Genomic DNA, 9,257 nt, shown 5'->3' with positions numbered 1-9,257 from the left:
GGGGGGGGGGGGTAGGGGGAAACCAGAGATGTGAACTGGGGGGGGGGGGGACGACGACGACGACCAGAGCTGTGAACAGGGGGGGTAACGAAGCTGTGAAGGGGGGGGGCGTATTGCTGTGAACGGGGGACAGGAGGGAGACAGTGGAAGGGAGAGAGAGAGGGGGAGCGGAGAGAGAGGGGGAGCCAGAACATTAAATCCCAGGCAACGCCGGGTATATCAGCTAGTATATATAAATTATATATATATATATATGTGTCAAAAGGAGTGCTGCTACTGAGTCTTACGGAATAGTACCGCTTAGTAATATGGGCCCTAATGTGCACTAACCTTTGGGGTGCCGCAGTCAGCAGATGGAGGAGGAGAAATGAAACCTAACATATCTGTGAAAGTGGGCAGGGGGAAATGAAACCTAACATACCTATGTGGGGAGGGGCCGAGCCGGCGGCTCCTTCTCTGTGTCCTGATTGGATAAGCAGCACGGAGGCTGCAGCTTAAATTCCCTGGCATTGTGTGAGCAGGTAGAGGAGAGCGGCAGAGCTGAGAGCCAGGTGAGAGCCAGGTGAGTGATACAATGTTATTCTGCGTCTCCCGCTCTGATCTGTGCCATGAGCCTCTCTTGATGCACGTGTAACTGCCACAGTTTGTGCCACGGATCTGTAGCAGTGACACGGGCCGCTTGCTCACACATCTCGAGCTGCGGTACCAGGGCTGGGAGTGTCTCAGTCTGCGCTGCTTCTTCCCCGCAGGTCCCACCCACGGGAGCAGAGATGAATTTCACTCAAAGTCTCCACGTCGCCGCCCTCCTGCTTGTGTTTGGAACGGCCGCTGGTGAGTGAGAAGTGGCGCCTCAGCGCAGGGGGGGGGGGGGGAGATCAGACAGTGGGAAGGGGGATCTTCTGTAACCTCTTTACATTGAGGGCAAGCTCCACACAATGTGTGTAACGAATGTAATACGCTTGTTAACCAATTGTCTTATACTTCATGCAGGATGTATGTATATCTTTATTTATATAGCGCACAGTGTACGCAGCGCTTTACAAAAGAGACAGTACAGTACAGGGTATTATAATACAATAAGTGCAACAAACAAAATCAAACAAGAAAATCCCTGCCCCACAGAGCTTACAATCTAAGTGGTGTGTTGGGAGAGTTAAAGACAGCAGGTGAGGGAATAAATGCAGTGCCTGGCCTTGATGGTGGGTAAGTGCAGTAGATGGCAGTGCCTGGCCTTGATGGTGGGTAAGTGCAGTAGATGGCAGTGCCCGGCATTGATGGTGGGTAAGTGCAGGAGATGGCAGTGCCTGGCCTTGATGGTGGGTAAGTGCAGGAGATGGCAGTGCCTGGCCTTGATGGTGGGTAAGTGCAGGAGATGGCAGTGCCTGGCCTTGATGGTGGGTAAGTGCAGGAGATGGCAGTGCCTGGCCTTGATGGTGGGTAAGTGCAGGAGATGGCAGTGCCTGGCCTTGATGGTGGGTAAGTGCAGGAGATGGCAGTGCCTGGCCTTGATGGTGGGTAAGTGCAGGAGATGGCAGTGCCCGGCATTGATGGTGGGTAAGTGCAGGAGATGGCAGTGCCTGGCCTTGATGGTGGGTAAGTGCAGGAGATGGCAGTGCCTGGCCTTGATGGTGGGTAAGTGCAGGAGATGGCAGTGCCTGGCCTTGATGGTGGGTAAGTGCAGGAGATGGCAGTGCCTGGCCTTGATGGTGGGTAAGTGCAGTAGATGGCAGTGCCCGGCATTGATGGTGGGTAAGTGCAGGAGATGGCAGTGCCTGGCCTTGATGGTGGGTAAGTGCAGGAGATGGCAGTGCCTGGCCTTGATGGTGGGTAAGTGCAGGAGATGGCAGTGCCTGGCCTTGATGGTGGGTAAGTGCAGGAGATGGCAGTGCCTGGCCTTGATGGTGGGTAAGTGCAGGAGATGGCAGTGCCTGGCCTTGATGGTGGGTAAGTGCAGGAGATGGCAGTGCCTGGCCTTGATGGTGGGTAAGTGCAGGAGATGGCAGTGCCTGGCCTTGATGGTGGGTAAGTGCAGGAGATGGCAGTGCCTGGCCATAATGGTTGGTAGGAGTGACTGTGGGTGTGGGACAGTAGCCATGAGTCCAGGCTGTTGGGCTGCTTCATTTAAAAGGTGAGGTTTAAGGTTTGTCTTGAAGGTGGTGGGCGTATGCTGAGTGTGAGGGAGTGCCACAGGTAAGGGGCAGTGAGGGGGAAAGGTTTTAAGGCGAGAGAGAGCAGTAGAGGTGAAAGGGGCGGAGAGGAGACAGTTATGGGTAGAGCGCAGGAGACGAGCAGGGACGTAATGAGAAATCAGAGTTTATATTTAGGGAGGAGCAGATGAGGGGAGATCCTTAGAGGTAAGGAGGAGAACTTTGTGGGTGATCCAGAAATTGATGGAAAGTCAGCAGAGGGATGTAAGGAGGAGGTGAGCAGAGACGGTTTTGGGAGAACGTGAAATTGTTCTAGCAGCAGAATATACGCAGCAGTATGTCATACAAGTTTATACACCCACAGAATTGTATAATAAGTGCGTCTGCTAACTGTAGCAAACGTTAATGTCCCCGCGGGCGAGACCAGCAGGAGAAGAGCCCATTGTTATAAATCCGCCGTACCCGAGGAGGGGGCAGGGGTAACACACTATACCCTCTGCTACATCTGTACAGTGACCGTGCCTCTGCTACATCTGTACAGTGACCGTGCCTCTGATTCAACAACAACCCTGTGAGAACTTCACTTTCTAATGCTGACAATATGTGCACATCTATAGACTCAGTTTCTAAGCTGCTGTATAATCTTCAGTGCTGCACTGCCTCCCAGGCCTGATTTATACACCTCTGACCTCCTACTCACTACCCCCCCACCCCCAATACCTGGGACCTCTCTCTCTCCCCCCCCCCCCCCAACCTCTCTCCCTGCATCTCATTATGCCCTCCCAGGCCTGATTCATACACCTCACCTCCTAATCTCCTCCAATACCTGGGACCTCTGCCCCTAACCTCTCTCTCAGCATCTCATTATACCTCCCAGGCCTGATTTATACACCTGCTCTCTCACCTACTCCTCATCTCCAATACCTGGGACCTCTCTCCTCCGACCTCTCATTATACCCTCCCAGGCCTGATTTATATACCTCGCTCCCTGCATTTCCAGTTTGCTACTTTCTCACTCCTTTGTAAACTTTTCTATTCTCCCCAACATCCCCACTCCTCTCGCATACACTGCACTACAACTTACACACCTCTTTCCCACCAACTTCTACCCTCTCAATAAAAATCACCCCCACAAATCTTCTATTGACCTCCTCTCTCTCCCTCCCTCCTTCTTCTTGCTGCTGACGGTATCTCTCCTAACCCTTGACCCAGCTATATATACACCTGCTCTCACCCACGCCTCCCTGACTCCTCTTCCCCTGCTAATTGTATTAATCTAAAGATCCATAGCATAATACTGTAAAATAGAATACTTTATTTAAACATGGAGTAGTCATCAGGGCCTATACTCACATGGTGGTTAAAAAACACAATCGGTTGAGACAATCTGTGACTGCAGATGGACGCCGATAAATGGACAGACAGCCCGGAACAAGGGGTCAAATCAACCAGATGATGGAGGTGGTGAATAATCAATGGTAAGTCTCTCACAGTCACCAGAGTAACCTACCAATGGAACCAGTCCCACCAGCACCACCGCGCTAATCCCACCGGCTGTATATCACACAATGTGCTGGGCCCCTAACACCAGAAGTTACCTCCTCGGACGGGTATGCCACAGAGTGTCCAAAGAGTAAAGGCTGTACACAGCCAGCCACGAGGGATGGCGGCGCCACGAGGAGTGGTGAGGGGTAGCCGGGGTGTGTGGTGCTTCCTGGAGAAGCGCTCCAAGCCTCAGTCCAGGACAAAAGCCCTGCCCGTCGTCCGCGCGTCACTGCGTGATGACGTCCATGTTTAAATAAAGATTCCTAATTTTACAGTATTATGCTATGGAGCTGGCGCTTCTCTGTGTGTGTGTGTGTGTGTGTGTGTGATCATCTGTGGAATAAAATGACATCTTATAAATTAAATATAAAATATAAATTTGCACTAATACAGCAACTTTTAGCTCTCGCTTCCAAATAAACAGGACCGCTTCTACTCGTCTAATGTATTAACCCTTCAATTACTGGTTAATTGAATTAGTCATTGGGCCTGACCTATCCCTTTTCTTGGCCTGCTGACCTCTGACCTTTTTTTCTTTTTAAGCTGAAGATCTCCGCAATGGAGACGTGAGGCTGGTCGGAGGGAACAGCACAAGGGAGGGTAGAGTGGAGGTCTACTACGGAGGAGAGTGGGGGACAGTCTGTGACGATGGATGGGACATTCGGGGTGCATCTGTGGTCTGCCGTTTCCTGGGGTACTTTGCTGCCGTGGAAGCCACAAAGGGAGGCGCTTTCCCACCAGGTAATGAAGCATTAGCCACCCACCGCTCGCCCCCTGGGAGAGGTGAGTGCCCCGTGTCCCACACCCTGTGTCCTGCCCGCAGGGGCCGGTGCCATCCTGCTGGATGATGTGAATTGCACTGGAAATGAGAGCTCGTTGGCAGACTGTCAGTTCAAAAGCTGGGGGAGCAGTGACTGTCAGCACACGGAGGATGCCGGGGTCATCTGTGCCTCCGAGGATCTGGGTGAGTGTTGTCTCCTAATTCATGGCCGCCATTTTGTTTCATGCCCCTAAAATAACTGGCAGTGAGGAGCTCGTATTGAATAAAAGAGCAGGAAAGTGGCTCTGGCCCCAAAGAAAACACGAGAGAGACACTCAAACTGAGACCCATAGATACGGGGGCTGCCTTCCAGTGAGTAAAGCTCACCCCCAATGAGTGGCAATGGTTTTCAGTTGAGTGATACTAGCAGCCAATGCAAGAGACCACTCTAGATGTGAGAATTTAGTGGTCTGGAGGGCACCCATCATGTGATCTCTTGTAGATGGAAATTCCACGGGGTACACGTTGGATAACTCCCAAAACATCGCCGAGTCGCTGAGCGCTCTCTATGACCGACAGAGGAACTGTGACCTCTTCATCACATTGGAGACCCCAGACGGACAGTCTCAGCCCCAGGAGCTGTGCGTTCACAGGCTGATCCTCTCCGTGAACCCAGAGTCACAGTTCCTTCTCACAGGAGATGGGAGCAGATTCACTCTGACCGTGGAGAAGGACTGTCTGCCGCAGGTGAACAGGTTCCTCAGGTGAGGAGGGAAGTCTTCTGTGTTTGAGGGATCTCTGCTGGGGAGGGGAAAAGAGGGAACTTGCAAAGAACCCCCAATTCCACCTGTACACCATTTCTTTAGGGCAGGAAACTACATTATGCAGTTTGTGGGGACTGGAAGGAAAGGAAGTAACTAATGTTTATATGCAGAACACGAAGGGAAAATAATTATTTACACAATAAAGAACAGTTACAGTAAGGAGAAGACTTCTGGTGCAAAAGTACCAACGTGGTCTTTATACACAGCCAGAGTCCTCCCAACGGGGGGATTTATCCCTAAAAGAGATACTGTGAGGATAAAGAGGTCCAGGCTTATTCCCCTTCACTTGGCAGTCCTTGGAAATGATTGTACTTGTGTAACTTAGTATCAGTAACCGGCACAGGAGCATGAAAGTAACATGTGAGCATGTGAATAGAAAGATACCATGTAACATAGGCTGAAATCACTGCCATGGAATGTCACATACGGGAGAAACTAGGGCGCTACCTGAATAGAATAAGTGGAGGACACTCCCTCAGCTTTAAATAGCACGATGTTTATGAACATAATAAAAGTTTAAAAAAAACGGAAAAATACTGGCCCCAAGTCTTTGCTGCAGCTCAACCGAGAAAAGGACCTTCCCTGGATCCTCACACAGTATGGATGGACAGGAGACGGTAAGCGCAAAAAAACAAAGAATGAGAAAATAACAAATATAAATAAAATATAAGGGCAAATACTCGTATAAATACGTCTGTCTGATAGGGGGGGATGGGGATGGGAAGGGGAGGAGAGGGAAGGGGACAGAATAATCAGATAATGGTTTGAGAAGAAGGGTTCAATGATAACACTCACACGGTCATGTGTGTGAGTGACTGCACAAAGTGCAGCTTGGGTCCTCAATCGACTTCTCTGGTTCTGGTTCTCTCAAAAAGTAGAGAAGATAACCAGAGTTAGTGCCAATATGGGATATGAGCAGTATTTATACGAGTATTTGCCTTACATTTTATTTATATTTGTTATTTTCTCATGCTTTGTTTTTTTGCGCTTACCGTATTCTGTCCATCTACAGAATGTCACAAACCTGAACTAGTCACATAGATCTCTCCCAGGAGTTGTATTTCCCTCCTGCTCAGGGAACTGCAGACAGTGACTGACGCCCCGTGCGACTTACAGGCTTTGTCTTGATTTTTTGAGGTGGAACACGTTTCGCTGGTTGTTCCGAAGTAACTCCAAGCATAGGTTGCATTTATCTTCCTTGTGTTTGGTGGATAGAAAATAATTCTGAATTTCAGTTTTAATGAGACCCCGGTCCTAACTGACGTGGGTAACCATGATCCTCCTCTGTCTCAGGTATTTCTACAGCCGCAAAATCAAAGTGACGTTGTCCTCAGTGAAGTGTATCCACCAGTTGGCCTCCAGATACAAAGTATCCAGTCTGCAGGAGTACGCTGCCCAGTTCTTCTTTGTCTTGCTCCCGGAGGATACCACCTTCAGGAAGCAGCTGGAGCTCCTTAACTATGCCACGTCCAGCGGTGACCCCGTGCTCCAGGACCTGTGCATGAAGTACCTGGCCTGGAACTGTGAGGCCTTCTCTCAGTCCAGCGCCTGGGGGGACCTCATGCTTGGGCAGTTGCGCTCCCTCCTCTCTAGGACGGACCTGGTCATCCACAGTGAGCTATCCCTGCTCCAGGCCATGCAGAACTGGGCCATCTCCAACAGTCTGAATGGGGACGTTCTGAGAGGGCTGATTGAGGAGATCAGGTTCCCCATGCTGACTCCAGAGGAGCTTTTCCAAATCCAGTTCAATGTGTCTCTGTACCAGGAGCACAAACTCACCTTCCAGAGCAAAATTATGCAAGCTCTGGAGTTCCACACCGTGTCCTTCCAAACGCTAAACCGTTACGTCAATCTAACCGAAGATTCATACACACCCAGGATTTACACCTCCCCCACATGGGTCTTCCGGGTTTCAGCAACTCCCTACTATGGTTACCCCCAATATCAATACTTTAATACTCCAAAGCACACCAGTTTCCTGTACAGCTCCCAGCAGATCCAGTGGAACGCTGCTTATCTCCCCAATGTGCAGAGTTGCCTGAATTTTGGTTTCTCCTGCTCAGAGAACTCTCTGCCCGCTATCAGCCTCAGCACCGGTACCACCGACTCTGTCATCGAATATGACAACGTCGCTCTGCAGACGTGTGACGGAGCCGTCGTCACTGAGGTGCGGAAGTTCTGGGACAGGCTGGTTGCGTTTCCGACTTCTCAGAACGGCACCCACTTCCCATGCCCATCGGGCTCCGTCACGTACAGAATCATCGTCCGACCCATGTACAAACCCAGCTGACACGTTTCAGAAAACGCTGAACGGTAAAAACACCACTTTTAGGGCAAAGATTCAAAGGGAATCGGGCAGCACAAAACACTTCCCACTTCACGACAACCCCACCGTTCCCGCCAGGCTAAAACCAATCCTCGTTTTAGATTATGGAGAGAAAAAGGTTTAATACAAATTAAAGATTTCATTGATGAATAGAAACATATGGTCGTGATTTGGACTTCCTAACACACTTTTACTCCCTTATCTACAGGCAACACATTATGTAAACGAGTTCTTTCAGAAACAGGGAGACTTCTGGGAATTTATTTTTTTAGCCGACTCGGCTTTACATATAACGAAGGCATTAAAATGTAAACAATACATGATGTATAACCCGATTCTGATGGCTAGTAAAGAAATATATGGGGAAACACAAGCTGTATAGAGCCTGGAAGAGAGATTTCCCAGAGCTGACAACATTACAAACACGTTTCAAACATCAAAAAGATAATTTAAAGGCTCTAAGTGGAGCAATATTACAGGAGACACATACACATTCTATACAGTGCTTCTATACCCCCTTGGCAAAGGAAATGCGCATGTAAAGAGAAGCAGGGAACATGCCCCACGGGGCAATGTAGAAAAATAGCAACATTTTGGAACAAGGGGGGACAATTCTTATATAATAACTTTCAAGTAGATTTGAACGAAACGGCAGAAGGTTCGTTATTGGGGAACTTTGAGATCAACACAAAATCCTCATAAATAATCAGATCGCACAATTAGTGATAATCATCACAACGATAGCAACACAATGTATAATGTGACAGGATAACAACGGCAGTCCGGAGGGGAGGAGATATACAAGGGGAGCGGGGTAACGCTGATACAATGTGACAATCCGGGGTAGACACGGGCGCAAAGAAATGTGCAAGGAAATGGGACAAACACAGGTTATTTCCCCCAAACCGAAGGGGGAAATAAGGAACAGAGCGGGGTCTCCTGAAACGGGTGAAACAACCGGTGGGCCCTGTAACGTGGGATTTATTAGTGTGCAAACGGTGGCCCTGTAACGTGGGTTTTATTAGTGTGCAAACGGCGGGCCCTGTAACGTGGGATTTATTAGTGTGCAAACGGTGGGCCCTGTAACGTGGGATTTATTAGTGTGCAAACGGTGGGCCCTGTAACGTGGGTTTTATTAGTGTGCAAACGGTGGGCCCTGTAACGTGGGATTTATTAGTGTGCAAACGGTGGGCCCTGTAACGTGGGTTTTATTAGTGTGCAAACGGTGGGCCCTGTAACGTGGGTTTTATTAGTGTGCAAACGGTGGGCCCTGTAACGTGGGTTTTATTAGTGTGCAAACGGTGGGCCCTGTAACGTGGGATTTATTAGTGTGCAAACGGTGGGCCCTGTAACGTGGGTTTTATTAGTGTGCAAACGGTGGGCCCTGTAACGTGGGTTTTATTAGTGTGCAAACGGTGGGCCCTGTAACGTGGGTTTTATTAGTGTGCAAACGGTGGGCCCTGTAACGTGGGATTTATTAGTGTGCAAACGGTGGGCCCTGTAACGTGGGTTTTATTAGTGTGCAAACGGCGGGCCCTGTAACGTGGGATTTATTAGTGTGCAAACGGTGGGCCCTGTAACGTGGGTTTTATTAGTGTGCAAACGGTGGGCCCTGTAACGTGGGATTTATTAGTGTGCAAACGGTGGGCCCTGTA

The 9,257-nt window shown here is 49.7% G+C and overlaps 1 protein-coding gene across 2 annotated transcripts; it reads left to right on the top strand.

Annotated features, from left to right (window-relative positions):
* The first annotated feature begins 420 nt into the window (after positions 1-420).
* Positions 421-7,758, top strand: LGALS3BP (galectin 3 binding protein). Of its 2 annotated transcripts, none has more exons than XM_075580023.1 (6): positions 421-551; positions 750-831; positions 4,236-4,433; positions 4,516-4,656; positions 4,955-5,216; positions 6,570-7,758. In XM_075580023.1, the coding sequence occupies exons 2-6, from the start codon at positions 771-773 to the stop codon at positions 7,564-7,566; spliced, it is 1,659 nt and encodes a 552-aa protein (XP_075436138.1). In that variant the 5' UTR covers positions 421-551; positions 750-770; the 3' UTR covers positions 7,567-7,758. The 2 variants fall into 2 exon arrangements, with proteins under 2 accessions (XP_075436138.1, XP_075436137.1); XM_075580022.1 differs by having other exon boundaries at positions 426-562.
* The last annotated feature ends 1,499 nt before the right edge of the window (positions 7,759-9,257 follow it).

The sequence above is a fragment of the Ascaphus truei genome, chromosome 22, assembly GCF_040206685.1.
Source record: "Ascaphus truei isolate aAscTru1 chromosome 22, aAscTru1.hap1, whole genome shotgun sequence".
NCBI lineage: Eukaryota > Metazoa > Chordata > Amphibia > Anura > Ascaphidae > Ascaphus > Ascaphus truei.
Note: the sequence above shows the minus strand (reverse complement) of the source record. Positions and strands in the feature narration are given on the sequence as shown.

Excerpts from the sequence above, each read along its gene's own strand:
- LGALS3BP (XM_075580023.1), top strand. The coding sequence starts at position 771 with ATGAATTTCACTCAAAGTCTCCACGTCGCCGCCCTCCTGCTTGTGTTT. Across the intron at positions 832-4,235 it reads TGTGTTTGGAACGGCCGCTG|CTGAAGATCTCCGCAATGGA; the intron begins GTGAGTGAGAAG and ends TTTCTTTTTAAG. Across the intron at positions 4,657-4,954 it reads CTGTGCCTCCGAGGATCTGG|ATGGAAATTCCACGGGGTAC; the intron begins GTGAGTGTTGTC and ends GATCTCTTGTAG.